Source organism: Artemia franciscana, chromosome 12 (assembly GCF_032884065.1).
Source record: "Artemia franciscana chromosome 12, ASM3288406v1, whole genome shotgun sequence".
NCBI lineage: Eukaryota > Metazoa > Arthropoda > Branchiopoda > Anostraca > Artemiidae > Artemia > Artemia franciscana.
The window spans coordinates 40,268,867-40,291,691 of NC_088874.1; the positions used below are offsets into that span (position 1 = coordinate 40,268,867).

General features: G+C 35.6%; 2 protein-coding genes across 7 annotated transcripts in view; one reads left to right on the forward strand and one right to left on the reverse strand.

Annotated features, from left to right (window-relative positions):
* Positions 1–22,825, forward strand: part of LOC136034123 (serine/threonine-protein kinase S6KL-like) — a 362,015-nt gene that overhangs the window by 303,079 nt on the left and 36,111 nt on the right. The gene's annotated exons all lie outside the window — the stretch shown is intronic.
* The window catches only part of LOC136034122 (protein P200-like), a 40,759-nt gene that overhangs the window by 12,658 nt on the left and 5,276 nt on the right, over positions 1–22,825 (reverse strand). For 2 of the 3 annotated variants that reach the window (XM_065715274.1, XM_065715273.1), the window contains exon 2: positions 1,390–2,531. In XM_065715274.1, coding sequence (XP_065571346.1) covers positions 1,390–2,523 — 1,134 coding nt within the window. In that variant the 5' untranslated portion in view covers positions 2,524–2,531. Of the gene's footprint in view, positions 1–1,389; positions 2,532–11,087; positions 11,233–22,825 lie in introns of those variants that run through there. The other variant, XM_065715272.1, reaches the window with a different exon arrangement.

The following is a 22,825-nucleotide window of genomic DNA, read 5'->3' on the forward strand; positions in this document are numbered from 1 at the left end:
CCTCGCAAAACCTTTAAAACCTCCATCATTTTCTTCACACTTTCATCTAGGATGCTTAAATCATCAGAATAATCTAAGTCCAGGAGAGTTTTTGTTCCCCATTTGATTCCGTAATCTCCCATTACTCTTAAGACAAAATCCGTCAAGACTGAAGTCCGTCAAGAGCGAGGTATGACGAGGGGGCAAACCCTCCTCATATACGTAATTATTTCTGTTGGTTTTAAGTTTTAAGGGTGCTCCTTACTTTCAGTTGAAAAAGCTATTTTTTTTATTTAAATTCTGATCGTTTTTAAATAATGCTAGAAAATACGGCGCCCCCGTCATGGAAATTCCCTTCCCTCATGAAAAATTCCTGCGTGGAAAGATAGTACCACGTAACCTTCTCCCCCCAACCCCCTACCAGAAAAAATTCCCCCTGAAAACGTCTGTATACTTTTCAATAACCAATACTAAATGTAAACAAAGGGCAAAATACACGATTTGTAGCCCTTCCCCCGGGGACTGTGGGGGAATAAGTCATCCTCAAAGACATTGTTATTAGATTTTTAGACTATGTTGAACAAAATGGCTATCTCAAAATCCTGATTGGGTTACTTTGGGGGGTAAATATGCATAGGAGGGGGCCTAATTGACCTCCAATTTTTGTCACTTAAAAAGAGCACTTGAGCTTCAAATTTCCGTTCAAATGAGCTTTCTAGCGATATTCTAGGACTACTGAACCGATAAGATCAACCCTGAAAAAAAAACACATCCTTCTGAAACAAAATCTCTGAAAAAAAAACACATCCCTGAAAAAAATCATTCTTCTAGCAAAAAAAACAAAATTCCATGTTTTTGCAGTTTGGAGCTTGAAACCACTACAGTATGGTTCTCTAATACGCTGATGGTGTGATTTTCATTAAGATTTTACGACGTTTATATTCCCTTGTTTTTGAAAGTAAGGCAAATATTCTCATGCTTGTAATTTTTGATAGGTAAGACTAAACTTGATAAAACTTAAATATTTGAAATGAGCATAAAAATTTGGTGTATCTATTGGTATCAAAATTCCGTTTTTTAGAGTTTGTTTTACTATTTAGCCTGGTCACTCCTAACTTACGGTTTGTTACCTCGATCATATATTATTACAAAAAAAAAGTCAAAGGTGGTCAATAGTATTGAACGTTGCATACTTTAGAACCTCTGTTTATTAATTTTCAAAACTGCAATAAATAACCTTCCTAGCCTTTTAATTTCATAATTTTTGCTCATATGACATACGAGCAAATTCTCCTAGCTTTAGCTTCTAGCTAGCTTTAGCTTCTCCTAGCTTTAGCCTAGCTCTAGCCTAGCTCTAGCCTCCTAGCTTTAATTCTCGATTCCAGATATAATCTAAGCAATTATCCTTACCTCAAGTTCGCTATCAACTATTTCACTGCCTTGCAAGTCCCTTCCACTTCCTGGCAGAGCTTCAAAAATAGGCTTGGTAAGAGGATTAATAAATACGCTTTGATTTCCTTCGTTTTCAATTTCAGACCCTGCCTCCTCGCTATTACTTCTTTTTACGAGATCATTAACATCAATATCACCTTCCAAGTCGAATAAAGATTCAGGATCCGAGGGAACAAGCTCTATAATGCTTACTTCATCTTCCATTTTGGGCAAAGGTTCAGAATCTAACACAATAGAGCTTGAAAACTCGTCAAGCTGAGCTTCCTCTTCTGTTGGTAGATTATTAACTTCTTCTGGAACAAGTTCCACAGTAGTGACTGCCTCTGCTACCTCTGTGGGGTCACTAAGCCCAACCTCCTCATTGACAGCAGATGATTCGAGTAATGAGACCGGAGTTTCTGGATCTTCATCAATTGTAATAGGTGTTGCAACTGAGAAGGGCAATGTCTTAACTTCTTCAATTGTTTGAGATTTCAAGTCTGATGTCAAATCATTTGACGGTAAATTTTCTGCTTGATCATTTAATAATGATTGGGTAAGTGCAGTGAACTCTTCGTTGTTTTTATTGTCCGCCGCAAGCGCGTCCATTACGACTTCTTGTTCTACTTTTGGCTCTGTTTTATCATTGACTGATGAAAGTATTACGGTTGTGGCCAATATTTTTGCATCATCAGCGCCTATTTCGTCCGTAGCATCAGTATCAGCTGAACTTTTTGTTTCCATATCTTCAGAAGTGCTTAACACAATGTTCACGTTTTCAGAGTCGGCGTTATCAGTAATTAGCGACACGGAACCTGCCTCTGAGGGTGTTATTGAACCGACATTCGCCACTGTAACGGAACCTCTTGGGGAAATATCATCAAAAGTTTGTTGCGAAGTGGCAGTGCCGCTTGCTTGAGTATTAAATGAACTCTGATGATTTAAACTTTGAGCTGAAGATTGTAAATCGTTTTTATATGGTGCTGCTCTTGAAACGCTGGAGTAGCCACTTGCCACAACCAATTCTAACTGTTTGGCTTTTCTTCCTTTTCCCTTGCTCAACGGAGCAGCCGAACAGCATAAGACCAATGGTAATAATATCATAACCTTCATTTTGGAATCTGAAAAGGAACACCATTTTTAAATAATTATTAATATTCATATACTATGCTTCTATAAGCATTATATGAATTTAATGAACGAAACATTTTAAAAGTTTCCACCGTTATCTCTCTTGTGCCTATTTAGTATTAAATATTTTCAATTATAAAGCATAAGAAAATCTATTTCAGTTAAAAATACCATATTTACCCTCCTGAGCTTATCGATATTTTTTTTTTCAAAATTCCCGCCAAAAACTGTTTTTTAGGTTCGAGCAATGTCACCAACCGTAAATGGTTCAAAACTAGCCAATCAGGTGACTTCCAAGTGCATATCGTTTGCTTAGCATCATCATGCTAAGTTTAACACCTGTTTAAGCAAAAATTTTACTTTTTTGTCTTAAATTTTACTCTAATCTGTCAGATTATTTTAAAACGGCAACTGAATGGTGTCTACCATTTTTAAAGGTCATTTTTTACCTTTTTTGTACCTTGTTATTTCCTTTAAGTTTTTACTTATATTTTTTAAAATCAATATTACGTATTTCTACTTGTATTTTCCCCCCCGTTGGTTGTGCTTAGCTTCAGGAGGGAAAAACCTTGAAACTTTCTTAGTTACGGTATAGGTGTTACTGTGAATGTCCGAAATCTGGTTAATGTCGAAGTTCACCAAAGAATGTCCGAAATTCCTTTTTTCTCTGCTTGAATTCAATTAGCTTTTTGAATCACCTTTTTCAGTTTTATGCAATCTTTTATGGTAAAAGTTAAAGTTAGGTTAGGTTGGGCTAGGTTAATTAGGTTATAAATCTCAGAAATGCGTCAAAACCTAAGCCAACCTTGCCTAACCTGTCACTATCAAACCTTGCATAAATTTTCATATTTTAAATTACAATAATTTATAATAATTTATAGTAATTTGTAATAATAATTTGCATATTTTAAATTGCAATATAAAATTGCAATAATTGACTTGCAAAGCTGACTAGATCCAAGAAGGAAAAAAAAAGATATTACGGACATTTACCGATGAATGTCGACATTGACGGTAACATAGACACAAGATCAGTGCTTAGCTTGATTTTTATATTTGTATATTTTTTTTACTCCAACTCATATGACGTTTTTTTCCTTTTCTATATTGTCCCTTTCATCTGTTAACATTTTTTATGCTTATCTCCTCTTTGATTTCTCAGCTCTCCTTGGCATCGAGCCAAAATTGTATTTTAAATTAACATTTCATCGCCACCTATTTTGTCATCACGTTTCTCTTTTTCAAATAAATATGCGAAAAATGGACTTAGCTCCTTAAATATAAGGATTTGAAGAAAATGAATATGATATATGAGTTCATAGTTCTTCCAGGATCTAGGATATTATGTATAAATTAGTAAATTTATATTATTTCTATTTCTTAATAAATTAAAAGCTGAAGGAAATATTTTTATTTTTCACACAGCAGAAGTGGGAGCCGAATTATAGATATTTTATTTTTTCATAATCGTTCCGATATTTTTAGTACAAGTGAATATGGTGAGTTAGAAAAATCAATTTAGGTTCATAAAGAAAATGAAAAAATACGTTAGGATGCACCTCATATCTGCATATTAATAATTTACTAAGAGTAAAAATATTTTTCAATGTTTGATTTATTTTAAAATTGTTCAATTATAAATTAAAATCATAAAAAGTAAATTTGAAATATTGCAATTTTTACATTTTTGGGCATTTTTGATGTAAATAAACATAATTTGACTTGTATTATGATTTTGTTTTGAAATTGACCTTATTAACGATGCTAAGCTTAAGGAAGGAAAACCCTAAATTTTCTACTATATATTACAGAAAAAAGATTAATATTTAGCTTGACTTTGATATGTTTCTGCTTGAATCTGACTCGTGTCACATTCTTTTCTTTTTTTACTTTCACTCTCTCGTTTATTCAATGAAGTTTTCGATGCTGTCTCCTCTTTGCTTTCATAGCTCTCAATGGAATTGAAGGAAATTAGCATGGCAAACAAACGGATGCTACCTGCCCTCTGTGTCAACGCGTTTTCCCTTTTAAGAATAATTCGACCAAATGGATCTAAGGTACCATAAGAACGAAGAAAGGGCTATTTAAAAGCAAAGGAATTGAAGGAAATTAGCATGGCAAACAAACGGACGCTACCTGCCCTCTGTGTCAACGTGTTTTCCCTTTTAAGAATAATTCGACCAAATGGAACTAAGGTACCATAAGAACGAAGAAAGGGTTATTTAAAAGCGATGGAATTAAAAAAAATTAGCATGGCAAACAAACGGATGCTACCTGTCCTCTTTGTCAACGCGTTTTCTTTTTTAAGAATAATTCGACCAAATGGAACTAAGCTTCCATAAGAACGAAGAAAGGGCTATTTAAAAGCAATGGAATTGAAAGAAATTAGGATGGCAAACGAACGGATGCTACATGCCCTCTGTGTCAACGCGTTTTCCGTTTTAAGAGTAATTCAAATGGATCTAAGGTACCATAAGAACAAAAAAAGGGCTATTTAATAGTAATGGAATTGAAAGAAATTAGGATGGCAAACGAATGGATGCTACCTGCCCTCTGTGTCAACGCGTTTTCCTTTTTAAGAGTAATTCAAATGGATCTAAGGTACCATAAGAACGAAGAAAGGGCTATTTAATAGTAATGGAATTGAAAGAAATTAGCATGGCAAACAAACGGATGCTACATGCCCTCTGTGTCAACGCGTTTTCCTTTTTAAGAGTAATTCAAATGGATCTAAGGTACCATAAGAACGAAGAAAGGGCTATTTAATAGTTATGGAATTCAAAGAAATTAACATGGCAAACAAACGGATGCTACCTGCCCTCTGTGTCAACGCGTTTTCCCTTTTAAGAATAATTCGACCAAATGGACCTAAGGTACCATAAGAACGAAGAAATTGCTATTTAACAAGAATCGAATTGAAAGAATTAGGATGGCAAACGAACGGATGCTGCCTGCCCTCTGTGTCAACGCGTTTTCCTTTTTAAGAATAATTCAAATGGATCTAAGGTACCATAAGAACGAAGAAAGGGCTATTTAAAAGGAATGGAATTGAAAGAAATTAGGATGGCAAACGAATGGATGCTACCTGCCCTCTGTGTCAACGCGTTTTCCTTTTTAAGAGTAATTCAAATGGATCTAAGGTACCATAAGAACGAAGAAAGGGCTATTTAATAGTAATGGAATTGAAAGAAATTAGCATGGCAAACAAACGGATGCTACATGCCCTCTGTGTCAACGCGATTTCCTTTTTAAGAGTAATTCAAGTGGATCTAAGGTACCATAAGAACGAAGAAAGGGCTATTTAATAGTTATGGAATTGAAAGAAATTAGCATGGCAAACAGACGGATGCTACCTGCCCTCTGTGTCAACGCGTTTTCCCTTTTAAGAATAATTCGACCAAATGGAACTAAGCTTCCATAAGAACGAAGAAAGGGCTATTTAAAAGCAATGGAATTGAAAGAAATTAGGATGGCAAACGAACGGATGCTACTTACCCTCTGTGTCAACGCGTTTTCCGTTTTAAGAGTAATTCAAATGGATCTAAGGTACCATAAGAACAAAAAAAAAGGCTATTTAATAGTAATGGAATTGAAAGAAATTAGGATGCCTAACGAATGGATGCTACCTGCCCTCTTTGTCAACGCGTTTTCCTTTTTAAGAGTAATTCAAATGGATCTAAGGTACCATAAGAACGAAGAAAGGGCTATTTAATAGTAATGGAATTGAAAGAAATTAGCATGACAAACAAACGGATGCTACATGCCCTCTGTGTCAACGCGTTTTCCTTTTTAAGAGTAATTCAAATGGATCTAAGGTACCATAAGAACGAAGAAAGGGCTATTTAATAGTTATGGAATTGAAAGAAATTAACATGGCAAACAAACGGATGCTACCTGCCCTCTGTGTCAACGCGTTTTCCCTTTTAAGAATAATTCGACCAAATGGACCTAAGGTACCATAAGAACGAAGAAATTGCTATTTAACAAGAATCGAATTGAAAGAATTAGGATGGCAAACGAACAGATGCTACGCGTTTTCCTTTTTAAAGAATAATTCAAATGGATCTAAGGTACCATAAGAACAAAGAAAGGGCTATTTAAAAGGAATGGAATTGAAAGAAATTAGGATGACAAACGAATGGATGCTACCTGCCCTCTGTGTCAACGCGTTTTCCTTTTTAAGAGTAATTCAAATGGATCTAAGGTACCATAAGAACGAAGAAAGGGCTATTTAATAGTAATGGAATTGAAAGAAATTAGCATGGCAAACAAACGGATGCTACATGCCCTCTGTGTCAACGCGTTTTCCTTTTTAAGAGTAATTCAAGTGGATCTAAGGTACCATAAGAACGAAGAAAGGGCTATTTAATAGTAATGGAATTGAAAGAAATTACCATGGCAAACAAACGGATGCTACATGCCCTCTGTGTCAACGCGTTTTCCTTTTGAAGAGTAATTCAAGTGGATCTAAGGTACCATAAGAACGAAGAAAGGGCTATTTAATAGTAATGGAATTGAAAGAAATTAGCATGGCAAACAAACGGATGCCACATGCCCTCTGTGTCAACGCGTTTTCCTTTTTAAGAGTAATTCGACCAAATGGACCTAAGGTACCATAAGAACGAAGAAATTGCTATTTAAAATGAATAGAATTGAAAGAAATTAGAAATTTCCTTTATAATTCAAATGGATCTAAGGTACCATAAGAACGAAAAAGGGCTATTTAAAAGCAATGGAATTGAAAGAAATTAGCATGGCAAACAAACGGATGCCACATGCCCTCTGTGTCAACGCGTTTTCCTTTTTAAGAGTAATTCAAATGGATCTAAGGTACCATAAGAACGAAGAAAGGGCTATTTAATAGTTATGGAATTGATAGAAATTAGCATGGCAAACAAACGGATGCTACCTGCCCCCTGTGTCAACGCGTTTTCCCTTTTAAGAATAATTCGACCAAATGGACCTAAGGTACCATAAGAACGAAGAAATTGCTATTTAAAATGAATGGAATTGAAAGAAATTAGAAATTTCCTTTTTAAGAATAATTCAAATGGATCTAAGGTACCATAAGAACGAAAAAGGGCTGTTTAAAAGCAATGGAATTGAAAGAAATTAGCATGGCAAACAAACGGATGCTACCTGCCCTCTGGGTCAATGCGTTTCAAACAGTTCGTGGTAACGAACTGTAGTAAGGAGCGACACGGCTCAATAGTAACCGAAACTCTAAAAAATGGAATTTTAATACCAATAGTTACATCAAAAGAATCGCATTGGTATGCCAATATTAAATAAATAAGTTTCATCAAGATCAGTTATACCCATCAAAAGTTAGGAGCCTAATAATTTTTTTTTTTGATTTTTTTCCCAGAAGTGATCGTATCGACTGAGTAGTCCAAGAATGTCGCAAGAGGTCTCATTCTAACCCAAATTAACAGTTCTATTGCCCTTTTTAAGTGACCAAAAAAATTGGAGGGCACCTAGGCCCCCTCCCACGCTCATTTTTTCCCAAAAGTCAGCGGATCAAAACTCTGAGTTACCCATTTCGTTCACCATAGTCGAAAAACCTAATAACTATGTCTTTAGGGACGACTTAATCCACCGCAGTCCCCGTGGGAGAGGCTGCAAGTTACAAACTTTGACCTGTGTTTACCTATAGTAATGGTTACTAGGAAGTGTAGAGACGTTTTCAGGGGGATTTGTTTGGTTTAGGAGTTGAGGGGGGGGCTTACGTGGGAGGATATTTCCATGGAGAAACTTCTCATGGGGGAAGAGAATTTCAATGAAGGGGGCGCAGCATTATTTGAAAAAAAACAATGAAAAAATAAATATGAAAAGTTTTTTCTACTGAAAATAAGGAGCAGCATTAAAACTTAAAACTAACAAATATTATTACACATATGAGGGGTTTACCTCCTTGTTATACCTCACTCCTAACGCTAAAGTATTTTCAGCAATTTCAACTATTTGTTATACGGCCTTTGTGATTCAGAGGTCATTCTTAAGGAATTCGGGCAAAATCTAAACTTTAGCGTAAAGAGCGAGGTATCGACGAGGGTTGAACCCCCTCATATACGCAATAAAAACATACGAATATAGAAGTTTGCTACGTAAGTTAATTCGTAAGTTACGTATATTTTTCACCAATGAAAACGTTTGTAAAAAATTAAATGTTCTAGTTGCTTTTTTAAGTAATCAAAAACTTAGGGGGCAACTAGGCCTCCTCCATCGCTCCTTTTTTCTGAAAATCTTCCGATTAATTGCAATTAGTTAATATGCAAATTTTGTTTTAGTATTTATGTGCGGAGAGCCAGGATCAAAACATGTATTAATTCAAAAACGTCCAGAAATTAAATAAAAAAAAGTTTTTTTTTTATGTGAAAGTAAGGAGCAACATTAAAACTTAAAACGAACAGGAATTACTCCGTACATGAAAGGGACTTTTCCTCCTCAACGCCCCGCTCTTTACGCTAAAGTTTCTTACTGTTTTAAAAATAGAGTTAAGAGAAAGAGTTAAACTTTTTCTCTGTTGCTTCCTACTTTCATATAAAAAAAACTTGTTTTTTTTTTATTTAATCCCTCTTAAGAATAATTCGACTAAATAGAACTAAAGTTCTATAAGAACGAAGAAAGGGCTATTTAAAAGCAATGGAATTGAAAGAAATTAGGATGGCAAACGAACGGATGCTACATGCCCTCTGTGTCAACGCGTTTTCCCTTTTAAAAATAATTGGACCAAACGGAACTAAGGCTCCATAGGAACGAAGAAAGAGCTATTTAATAATAAAGCTTTCAAACCGTTTTTTTTTCATCCCTGAGGGAGCTTAAATACAGAGGAAACACGATATTAATATCTTAAATTCCTATGGTAAAAAATGTGCTTTATTTAATTTATATTTGAGACATAATTCATATGTTAATCAAATTATCCCTGGTGTTTGGAGAGTCCATTAACCCCATATTTTCAAAACTTATTTGTTTTTAAATGGCTGTTAAATAAGGCAAAACTAGGGTATAGACTCTGTAAAAAGAGTATGCTATGACTGCTAAATAAGGCAAAAATAGGGTATAGACTCTGGAAAAAGGGTATAGTATGGCTGTTATATAAACTAGGGTATAGACTCTGGAAAAGGGGTGTAGTATAGCTGTTAAATAAGGCAAAACTAGAGTATAGACTCTGGAAAAAGGTTGAAGCTTCGAATTGTGTTTCTGATCAAAATTTGACTCATTACTAAAAACGAGCGAAGTTTTATACATGCTATTTGGACCATACAGGACATCAGTGGAGGAGGGCCGGCTGGTACAGAACATGACAGGAATGATTAATAGACCCTAATTATAATTTCATGCTTTTGGGAGCTGAGAGTTTGTTTTGTTTTTTATTTTATCGTTGGGTTTCTTATCCGTATATTTTTTACTCTTTGTTTACTTTTGCGCACTGAGGACGGCCAAGTAGAGGTCTCACCCAAAATATTTGCATATTTATCCTTCCTTTATTTATTAGCTGGTTTTATCGTTGTTCTTCTTCTTCAGATTTTTTTTTTCATTTTTTCCTATGATTTTATTTGAAAACTATAATACCGATTAATGTTTGATCTTTTTTTAAATTCCTTGCAAAGAAAATTATTTGTCAAAAAACAACTTTTGGCTCTATATTCATAAAAAGACGAGTGTTTAGGAGAATGGCGTAAGATTCGTGTTTCTCTATAGGCTCTCCCCCCCCCCCTAAAAAAGAAAAATCAACTGGGCCAATATCTGGGTGAAGGTATAGATCATGGGTTTATCTGACGAAGCCCTAAAAAATTCGGCAAATTAATTTAAAACAACTACTAAATTCATTCCAATAGGCGCATTGCTTCACTTTACCCCCTCTCCTGATGGATAAATATACAGCAAGTCGTATATATTTCAATTTTATTTTGCAATATCGCTTTTTTTCAACGCTTGAACAGCGTTCTCGTTATGCCAAATGTTAGCGTTCGCTCTCGGAAAATATAGTGACAAAATATAAAGTGAGATGTATATTTATCCGTTAGGATGGTTAGAGTAATTTGAGTCAAAGCGCCCTTACGAATGTAATAATTAAAGTAGTTTTCATAATTCCTGAAGGGGGTTTCATTATTAAGGTCGCTTGATCTTCACCTTTACCTTTTTTTGGTCCAACCAGCAGAGGTAGTTTTAAGGGAGGGACAGAACCTCGGGCGCGGAAGTTATAGGGGGTGCAAAGTTTCAAATAACCGGTGCTAATCATTTTATAATTTATGAATTTTTTAAAATAAAGTAAAGGGCGCAGAAAATAAATGAAAATAGTTAATAAATTATTAAATAAATAAAAATAAATTAAAGAATTAATTAATAATACTTAGTAATGATTCAACAGCTTAAATAATAAACTAAAAAATTGAAAATGATTTTGTTCGTAAATAGAAATTTTGTTAAAATTTGGTGGGAGACAGGAGGGATTTTCCTAATTGGAATTTTATCCCGGGCGCAAGAGGCAAAAACCGCCACTGCCAACCAGTCGTGAAAATATCAACAAATAAGCCTACCAAGAATGAAGGTATATCCTGTTCGAGATTCAACCAAGTGAAGGGATCTAAGTTTCAGATAATACTGAATAATGCCGAATTTGGCTGGTCATCCGATACTAAACCAAGGGCATATAACCGGGTTTTCAATAACACCTCATAAGATTTAAGTTATGCTTGGATAAGTATCTTTTGTTAAAAAAAATTTCCGGTGGGTAATCTAAGAGCACTAAGATTTTTGACCTTTTTAACGATGTTGTACTCCCTTTTACGGGACTATGAATCACATTATTTCCCAATATTGAAGCCGCTCAGCTGAGAATTTCAAGATTCTTGACCCTTCAGAAATAACCCAAAGGGTATGGGGAACTAGTAAGAGTGAAAACTGGCTTTATAGGAAAATAAGAGCAACCCCATGCGAGGATATTCTTTGTCGGGACAAGAGGACTGTGATTGATAAATTCAGCTTTAATTAAGGATTATATTTTAATGGCACTGGGATGGCCTCCTATGGATTATTCTATTTTCTTTTCTTTCGTCTGGAGGTATCTCTGTGACTTGACACTGCTTTCCATTTATTCGTATATTAAGCAGTCCAGATTTGTTCTGCTTCGGCTATGGTTGTTGACTCACTCTACTGTAGGCAAGCTTTATTAATTAATCGTTCATTTTCACGTCCATCCAAATTGAGTTTCTTGGGAATTCTGTTATTCTTTTGAGCTTGACAGCCCCTCCTCGGAGCATAGCTTAGGCTTTAATTCCTGAAGGCTCCATTATCTAGCTTAACTCAAGGGGGCACAAACTCTTAGAAATTGTGTATACTAGGTGTCACCTGCCAAGCGGGATGGAAGTGTGTCAAGTATGGCAGAAAGTGAGCCAAGCCTGATGAAAAACCATGCCAAGCGTTGTGGAGCTATGCGGCATTCGTGGTGTTCTAAGATGTACGTCAGGTGGCGGGAAGCGAGTGCACCTAGGGCTTAACTACCTTCCAAGATAGTCCCTTATTCATGATTTTTCCTTTATTAAGGTAATATTTTTTTCTACTACGATATCTGCAAAGTTTAATTCGCAATCTGGAGCATCTACAGCAGCTTAAATACACGCCAACCATGCGAAATCATCAAATGAATCTCGAAAAGTGGTTTTAGTTTGTAACTTCTATGATTCATTAGGTTCACGAGTTTCTTAAGTTCATAATTCATGATGCATAATTTTCACACACGCTACTTCAGTTAAATGCAAGCTTGTTTTGCGTCAATCTTCTACCATATGTTAAGCTCTCACGAGACTAGTTATAATATCCAAGAGAGGGGGGTCATAAAATGGCGGGGAAAATTAGCAATTTTTCCCCTGGCAAATGTAGCTCCATAAAAAAATCTAATATCCTAAGTCGCAGCAGAATCAACAAGGGAAATACGATTTATGGCCTGAAGCAAGGATTGCCTAACAGAAATATGTACCCTGATGGATAGAAGTATCTTTTTTTGTATATTTTAAGAAGGTGATGATCTGTGGCGATCCAGTGATGTTTTGAATGTGTGTGATGAATGTGATGATTAAACGTGAAAATGGGAAGATACAGATGCCTGGGTTCTCTAAGATGGGATTTCTAGGCTCCTTGAAAAGCTCAGGAGATGAATCATATTATTTTTGGAAATTATCCTCATTCTGGTGTATTCTCTTGGATTTCTCAATATCCAAGTCAAATGTGTACTTGGATTGTCCATTCTATGTCGTTTGCCTAGGTGTTATTTCGTGTCCGATTCTGGTTTTGTGGTTTTGAGCCTCCAGTGTATAAAATCTACCATTTGTTTAAATTCTTCAAATCCATTTTGATGCACGCTGTGGGTGTTTTGTAGGTGAGGAGGTTCAGGCAAAGAAAAGATTTTCGCAAAAAGGTTTCGCAAAAAGTAGTCTCAAGATTTTTGATCTACTCTTACTTTTTTTTAACAATCTTTGTATGATCAAAAAGCTCCTATTTTTGCAAAGTGTGCATCCTGACGTATAAATTGCAGATAAATAGCTGTGCAAACTGTCTATCCAGACAGAAAAATGACAGATAAAAGGTAACGGTACTTTTGTATTATTCAGAACACACTCAATAAGTGAAGTTAGGTTCTTTCGTGAAACAAACTACGATGCAGGTACATTTTAATTAAATATTTTCTACATAGAGGTGGTTAGGTCAGGTTAAGTTAGGTATTTAATATAATGCACCCCCCCATAATGTGAAAATATATAACGAACTGCAGTAATAAATGGTATTCCACTGTCAGCAAACCACGTATTTACGCGCAAATCGACTTTTTTTCAAACATGGCCTTATGTTACACTTCCATAAATGTTCCTTCTCGTTAGAGCATAAAGTCATGTTGTGTCCATTGACGCACTGTTTTGTTGTGGGCAACAACCCCTTATCCTGGAAAAATACAATTGCCTCTTTTTCAGTCTTTGGCAAATCCCAAATCTTCATTTCAAAATTCATGTTCAGACACTATCTTCTATCACTATGCGTAGCAAACTAAAGTGAGTTCTGTCTTTGTGGCTATGAAACCGGATTTTCGCATCGTAGTTTGTTTCACGAAAGAACCTAACTTCACTTATTGAGTCTGTTCTGAATAATACACAAGTACCAAGGTAAAATTCTAGCATATAGCTCATTCTAGTTCTAGTATCTAAACAAATCGCAATAATAAAAAAGGAGTAGCATCATTTGATTCTCCCTGGCCAGCCACGTTACAACGCTGTCTACCCCCATCCCCATCCTAATGGGGACAGGTTTAGGCCTAGGCTATGTACAAAGCTGCAAAAAAACTATAATAATAAAAATCTTACTTTTACAACATGCAGAGAATTTTTATTGTTCAAATTTTTCTTATATTTTTCCATTTTTATCCATGTTTTTAGATCATTTTAAGTTGTATATTTGTCCAGCTGTTCTCATTCTTTCACAATGACGTGATATTATTGACCGACGACTTAAGAATAAAATGCCTCTTAACGCAGACCTATGACAATTCAATGAAAAATAAATCTTCAATATGTTGTTCGGGTCTATATCTGTCACCATTATTAGGGGTGGGGCACAATTGTTACAGTAGCGATCATCATATTTAGAAAGATTCATGGCTGGGGAGTTGAATGATATGATTCCTTTGTTATTAAAGCATTTAATTTAGATGACGGTATACACTGGAATACTACGCTCAGGCACCTACGCAGGAATTTTTTTCGGGGGGGGGGGGGTAAAACCTTCGAAACAGCAGATATAAAGTAGCACTTTTTTATTTAGTAAAGCAAAAAGCACGTATATCGGAAAATACAGATCCTGTAGTATCGTAGCGGATGGGCGGGGGGGGGGGAAGACGATTGAAGCCTCAACAGTATGTTTTAGGCTCAGGTTATGTTCATAGCGATTTAGAACCAGTGATTAATCTAGTATATCCCACTGAAAGGGAAATTTTAGGGTTAACAGTGCAATATGGATTCTGTTGGGGTAGTTCTTTTATTGCAAAAACGTAGATTTTAATGAAGAATGATAGTTTCCAAAATTGATGCATTAAAAGCTGTATTTATCCTGAAAGGGGGGGATAAACGCCCTAATATATAGGATAATTCTATTTTGCTGTGGAAAGAAAACTCTCTTTACAAAAACAAAATAACAGCACAATTGCTTATTACTTCAAAGAGGGTAAAAAGTTAGACAGAAAATGGGTTAATAATTGGGCCGTGACTTGACTGAATAATGGCATGCTGTAAAATTCCCCAAAAAAGGCTTCACACATGTATCTAGATTCTTAATAAATGTCCTACTTTTGCCAGAAATCCCAAGAAACCATGGGGAAATTAAAAATTTCACAAAGTTGCCTTTGGGGGGGTGGGGTCCGAGACTAAAGGCCCCCCCCTGCGTACGTGCCAGACTACTCTTATGGCTCTGGTCAAACCCTATACACTGCAAAACTACATCGTTGCTGGTTCAGTATGATTCATTCTCAGGATCGTAAAGTTAAGGCTGTTCCTATTAGAAAATCTATTTGTAATTGGTAAATGTAATTACAGATTAGGAAAATATTAATTACTTTTAAAAGTAGAAATATTGTTGAAGTTAATTGCTAATATTTCTTATGTACTGGGGGGAGATGTATCCATAATCGTTTAGTCATGGCTGCAGCGACAGCTGCAACCTAGTAAAGAACGAACTCTAGCCCATAGTAATTGAAAATTTAAAAACATTTTCTGAAAATATGAGTCTTAATATAATCTTGTTTGTAGAGATAATTGCTTTATCTCCATTTTTACTCATAATTTTCAACGCCACCTCAATTCAATTTTTAAGTCAAACTACTTAGTCGCTTTCACGCTTAAAGAAGTTAATACAGATTACTGATAAGAACTTCTTTTGAAAGGGTGGACAGTTCTTGACTGCATTATTCAAAAAGAAAAAAAAAATGCAAATAGAATTTTTTGCTGACACAAGTTTGCAAACATGTTTAACAGAGATTGAAGCAAAATTGGATGTGACTTGGCTAATCAGTTGGAATTTACAAGATGAAACATAACTAAGTTGGTTTTGCTGAGTTGGCAAGATTCATTAAAAACGATCCTCCTGGAAATAATCACATCATATGCGACTTTTGTGCCCCAAGCAAAATATGAGGCGTTAGGGAGGTCAGGTGCTACCCCTTCCCTTGCAAAATCAAAAAACCTGAAGGAATTTAAATCTGTATGACTAGTTGGCAAGATCCAATAAAAATGATCCAACACGGAATTAATGACATCACATGCGACTTTTATAGCCCAAGCAAGACATGAGATGTTAGGGTGTCCAGATACTAGCCCCCCTCCCTTTTTGAGAAATTGAAGAAACGTGAAGGAATTTAATTTGTATGACTAGAGAACTTGAACACTTTTTAAGGTGGAATCACGCAAGAGATTTCAATCAGAGGCACATAGTGAGGCCTTAGCCTCCCTCTAAGGGGCGCTGACTTACCACCACCTGGTGCACATCTAGAATTGCCACGAGTGCTGCAGAGCTCCGTCGCATTTGGTGTAGTCACCAAAACACTTGTTACACCTCCCCAAAATACTTGGTTTGGTTCCGCAGCGCGTGGCGTGCGTCACCCAGTGTAAATAATTTTTAGATGTGCCGACCCTTCAGCCTCTTATTTTTGCGTTTTCCCAGACTATTTGTCTGTTTTTAGAAAAAAAAACCCTCCTAGTACATACTATTTGAGGGATTAAGAACTAAAGCGTTTAATCGATGATTTAATATTGGTTTTATTCCTGAAAAAATCCAGTATACATCCAAGAAAGTTGTTTTTCTTTTGTATTTCAGCTAAGAATGAGCGGAAATAGGTAAACGCAAATAGAAATAAAAATACATGTCTTTAAGACGGTTGGGGAATGATTTTTAGCTTCAAACGCACAATAGCACGTCTTGTTGTTTGCAATTTCCCTTAGTCCTCATACGAATAAAATTTTCACACCCCAGACTGTAGATTCAAATAATATTTATTTAGTGTTGAAGAACCAAGGGTAGTGCAATTGAAATACAATTGTTTAAACTTATTCGGGGAACACACAATACAAAATTGTGTGTATCTTTAAAAATAAATAAAAAATTGTGAACTCAATTTTCAATTAAAAAAAAGACCTCTCTATCTTGAGCTGAACTATTTTTGGTGTAGGCGGGGTCCAAACTTAAAAAGAAAAGAAACTTAAAAATGTCATTAAAATCGAAGTCAGCCTTTTTCTTACAAAAATAACTCTATAAACTACAATTTATCATTGTTTTTATTTGAACAGCGGGACTTTCCATTTCATTATTAGATCTTGATGCTCCATGGCATTTCATGCCCCCATCCCCCTGTTTCCATTTATTTTGCAAAAAAATGCCCCTTTATAATTAAAAAGAGCATAGAATTTAAAACAGTTTCTTCAATAGGTATTTTCCTTATTCCCTTCAACCAGTGGTTTTATATATTTTCCTCTGCAAAATCAAGACCTTCTTAAACATACAGAAATTACCTTCTAAGAGAGAGAGAGAGAGAGAGAGAGAGAGAGAGAGAGAGAGAGAGAGAGAGAGAGAGAGAGAGAGAGAGAGAGAGAGAGAGAGAGAGAGAGACAAAAACACACAGAGTCAGACGCACGGACACACAAAAACAGACACAGAGACAAAAGCATACACACACAAACACACATAGTCAGTAAAGACTAGCTACAAATATACTGCGCCAAACAGCTTAAGAAAGTATTGCTTCCCATTAAAAGTGCAGTTGTCTTTAAAATCAGCATACGATCAATATCTAAATTTTTACGGACTAATAGCATTGCCAAATTTACCCAATTAGATTTGTTTATTATGTTTCATAGCTCAGTGTGACAACACTGACGAATTTACCCAATTAGATTTGTTTATTATGTTTCATAGCTCAGTGTGACAACACTGACGAAAATGTGATCCTACCAAAAATCTCATAATTTTGAAGCAACCAAAAGAAAACTCGGTACTTGCGTGTAATAGCGACCACACTTTGTTCTTAACCTCTAATGCAATTAGTTTTCTGTGCTCACTCGTAGATAATCAGCTTAGCCTGAGGGACATAATCGTTAACTATGCAGGTATATTGTAATTAAATATTTAATATATAGGGGCGGTTAGGTATTTAATATAATGGGTTCTGGGGGGCCTACTTTCCATAATTCTCTGTTGTATTTTTCATAGTTTTGTTACTAAAGTATTATCATATTTTGGCTTATTTCGTTAGGGATAACTTAACTTCACTTCTTTGGCGTAGTCGGTATAACACGTAAGTATCGAAAAATTTTATATTATCATAGTTTTCAGATATGATTAAATCTAAGAAGTGTCCAGGGGACAGAAAAATTATTATTTTAATGTTTTTGATGCTTGAAATTCTTTATAATTCAATCTATAACTAAATACTAATTAGAACCAAGTAATAAAAAAACTAATTAAAACCAAGGCTTAGTAAGCCAGGCTTAAAAAAGAAATCAGAGTATCTATATTAATTCAAAGCATGCGTAAAACTACATGATGACCTTCACTTACGCCCTCTAACTGCAAAAAATTTGATGAATACGTTTTTCCTTTCACTACTTGTGGGAAAGCCGGTGAAAGGTTAAAATTCTATTGTCATAAAACCTACTATTTTGTTTTCGTACTGGATCGTTGTTACTTTCAAGTAAAACCTGTATATCTTGCTGAGATGTTAAAACAGAGAAGATAATTTGCAGAAAACACGCTCTAGCACTAAAGATGAATATATTGTGCACTAAAGATGAATATATTGCCCTGAATTTAGGATCCTTTGTCCGAGGGGGCGAAGGCTCGAATCCTTGTGTACCTAATTATTTGGTTTGGAACGGGGGTCAGTGTCGTGACTCTGTAAGCTCAGCAAGAGTCTACCCAGCTCCAAATGGGTACCAGGAGAAATCTATGGAAGGTAAACAGGAAGGGTATGCAAAAGCACAGGATGGTTGGCCCTCAGCCCCCCATTGCACTTCCTGGCTGAAGGGCCAAGAAACGGAGGTCGGCACCACCGGTAGGGACTGTAAAATCTAGTGCCGTATTCTTTACCTTGCTTTTTTTTATAAATGATTTTAGCTGCCTGTTCAGAAGCCAATTAGATTGATTAGGTAAAATAAGAGGTGGAGAAAATTCAAGGTGACGATTCGTTTTTGGTTTTTATTTTGTTATATCAACCATTTGATGCAAAATGTATAAAACTACCGGTACTTACGGGTTATAGCGACAAAGCAAGCCGCCCAGAACGCATTATATTAAATACCTAAGCTAACCTCCTCTATACCTAATATTTAATTAAAATATACCTGCCTAGATACCGTTTATCTCGCTCAGGCTAAGCTGATTATCTCCGAGTGGACACAGAAAACCGGTTTCATTATAGATCAAGAAAAAAGTTTGGTCGCTATTAAATGTAAGCACCAAACTACCTTTTGCTTTCTCGTACCGATGAGAGTAAATGATCAAACAGTTCGTGGTAACGAACTGTAGTAAGGAGCGACCCGGCTCTATAGTAACCGAAACTCGAAAAATAGAATTTTGGTACCAATAGTTACATCAAGAGAATCGCATTCTAATGCTGATTTCAAATATATAAGTTTCATCAAGATTAGTCTTACCCATCAAAAGTTTTGAGCTAGAGAAAATTTGCTGCATTTCAGAAAACAAGGGGAAACACCCCCTAAATTCATACAATCTTAACGAAAATCGCACCATCGGATTCAGCGTATCAGAGAACTTTACTCTAGAAGTTTCAGGCTCCTATCTACTAAAATGTGGAATTTTACATTTTTGCCAGAACACAAATCACGGATGCGTATTTATTTGTTTTTTGTTGTTTTTTTTTTTTTTTTTCTCCCAGGGCTGATCGTACCGACTCAATGCTCCTAGAATGTCGCGGGAAGGCTCATTCTAACGGAAATCAAAAGTTCTAGTGCCCTTTTTAAGTGACCGAAAAAATCGGAGGGCACCTAGGCCCCCTCCCACGCTCCTTTTTCCCCAAAGTCACCGGTTCAAAATTCTGAGATAGCCATTTTATTCACCATAGTCGAAAAACCTAATAACTATGTCTTTGGGGACGACTTACTTCCCCGCAGTTCCCGATGGAGCGGCTCCAAGTTACAAACTTTGACCTGTGTTTACATATAGCAATGGTTACTGGGAAGTGTACAGACGTTTTCAGTTTTTTTTTTAGGTTGGGTGGAGAGTTGAGGGGGGTTACGTGGGAGAGTCTTTCCATGGAGGAACTTATTATGGGGGAAGAGACTTTTAATTAAGGGGGCGCAGGATTTTCTATCATTATTTAAAGAAACAATGAAAAATTAAATATGAAAAGTTTTTTCTACTGAAAGTGAGGAGCAGCATTAAAACTTGAAGCGAACATAAATTATTACGCATATGAGGGGTTTACCTCCTCGTGATACCTCACTTTTTATGCTAAAGTATTCTTAGCAATTTCAACTATTTATTCTACGGCCTTTGTGACTCAGGGGTCATTCTTAAGGAATTGGGACAAAATTTAAGCTTTAGTGTAAAGAGTGAGGTATCGACGAGGAGTGAACCCCGTCATATACGTAATAAAAACATACGAATATAGAAGTTCGTCACGTAAGTTAATTCGTGAGTTACGTATATTTTTTACTGATGAAAACTTTTGTAAAAAAATAAAAGTTCTAGTTGCCTTTTTAAGTAATCAAAAAATTGGAGGGCAACTAGGCCTCCTCCCTCGCTCCTTTTTTCTCAAAATATTCCGATTAAAACTATGAGAAAGCCATTTAGCCAAAAAAAATTAATATGCAAATTTTGTTTTAATTATTTATGTGCGGAGAGCCAAGATCAAAACATGCATTAATTCAAAAACGTCCAGAAATTAAATAAAAAACAAGTTTTTTTAAATGAAAGTAAGGAGCGACATTAAAACTTAAAACGAACAGAAATTACTCCTTATATGAAAGGGGCTTTTCCTCCTCAGCGCCCCGCTCTTTACGCTAAAGTTTTTTACTGTTTCGAAAAGTAGAGTTAAGAGAAAGAGTCAAACTTTAGCGTAAAGAGCGAGGCGTTGAGGAGGAAAAGTCCCTTTCATATACGGGGTAATTTCTGTTCATTTTAAGTTTTAATGTCGCTCCTTACTTTCACTTAATAAAACGTGTTTTTTTATTTAATTTACATAATGTTTCAGTTTCTTTTGCAAATTTTTGGTATGTTATTTTCCAAAAGTTATGCAGTCCAAAATATTTGCTACCATTCGATAGCTGAAATTCAGATTACATTTTTCTAATAATTGTGGAAAAAAAACTGTCTTATGAAAAAAATATTTTTGATTCAAATTTAAAGCTGTCTTAGGAATTGTAAGAGCTATTTATCTTTATCTCAGCAGTAAAAGTTAATTACGAGCAGACATTTGCAGTAATTTTGAAAAGGAGCTTTAAATTCAACAGGAGCTTGGACACTGGAATATCGTTTGCGTTCATAGACATTGTGAAAACTTTTTCAAAAGGCAAGTTGAATGAGTAGGCAAGGCAAGAAGTGGGTAAACTTCAAGAAGATGAAATGCGCATGCTTTGATTGTAATATCTTAATTATATGGTGCGTAATGTATACACTTACTTCGGGTTTTGCTGTTCTAATGAGTACGAAGTCCAAAAGTCTTGCAGTTTTAATATTTAAATAAAAGACAATAATTTTTGCTACCGTTTGGGAGCTGATAGTCCGATTTATCTTTCTGCTAAAATACTTTTTTGGAATTTGCCATGGATTCTTATTGATTGATTAAAAAAAAGCAGGTTTTTTCGACTGAAAGTAAGGATCGACATTAAAACTGAAAACGAACAGAAATTACTCCGCATATGAAATAGGTTGTTCCTTCCTCAACGCACCGCTCTTTACGCTAAAGTTTAACTCTTTCTCGAAACAAAAAAAAAAAAAAAAAAATAAAAAAATAAAAACTACAGTTCGTTACCACGATCTGTTTGAAAATACGCTAAAAGATTTTCAGTAACCAACTATAACATATATTATGGAAACATATATCTTACATTTATTTTATTGTGTTTTCAGTCATGTTAGTTTCTTATAAAAATACTTAATATTCATGGTTCGTATATTTGTCATTTTTTAAACTCTTGCTTTTATCAGACGCTATTATGAATGTGCAGAGATAAGATTTAAGCTGCGTCTCTTAATATTGAAGGACGCCCGCAAAATTTTCTTCAGAGAGACGGGGGCCTGCAACAGTTTTCTAGACAGAAATAGAATTTAAAAAATTTCCCACCCCGTTTGCCACACTTCCCATCACTTATGAGCGCACCTTTGCTAAGCAGCAGCTAATTGCACCACGTGTCGCATAATTATTCCACGTGTACCATTGCACCCATTAGTTTTATGATTTTAGAAAGTGGGCAAATCTTTACAATTATTCCACGCGTACCACTGCACCCATTAGTTTTATGATTTTAGAAAGTGGGCAAATCTTTACAATTATTCCACGCGTACCACTGCACCCATTAGTTTTATGATTTTAGAAAGTGGGCAAATCTTTACAATTATTCCACGCTTACCGCTGCACCCATTAGTTTTATGATTTTAGAAAGTGGGCAAATCTTTACAATTATTCCACGCGTACCACTGCACCCATTAGTTTTATGATTTTAGAAAGTGGGCAAATCTTTCCAATTATTCCACGCGTACCACTGCACCCATTAGTTTTATGATTTTAGAAAGTGGGCAAATCTTTACAATTATTCCACGCGTACCACTGCACCCATTAGTTTTATGATTTTAGAAAGTGGGCAAATCTTTACAATTATTCCACGCGTACCACTGCACCCATTAGTTTTATGATTTTAGAAAGTGGGCAAATCTTTACAATTATTCCACGCGTACCACTGCACCCATTAGTTTTATGATTTTAGAAAGTGGGCAAATCCTTACAATTATTCCACGCGTACCACTGCACCCATTAGTTTTATGATTTTAGAAAGTGGGCAAATCTTTACAATTATTCCACGCGTACCACTGCACCCATTAGTTTTATGATTTTAGAAAGTGGGCAAATCTTTACAATTATTCCACGCGTACCACTGCACCCATTAGTTTTATGATTTTAGAAAGTGGACAAATCTTTACAATTATTCCACGCTTACCGCTGCACCCATTAGTTTTATGATTTTAGAAAGTGGGCAAATCTTTACAATTATTCCACGCGTACCACTGC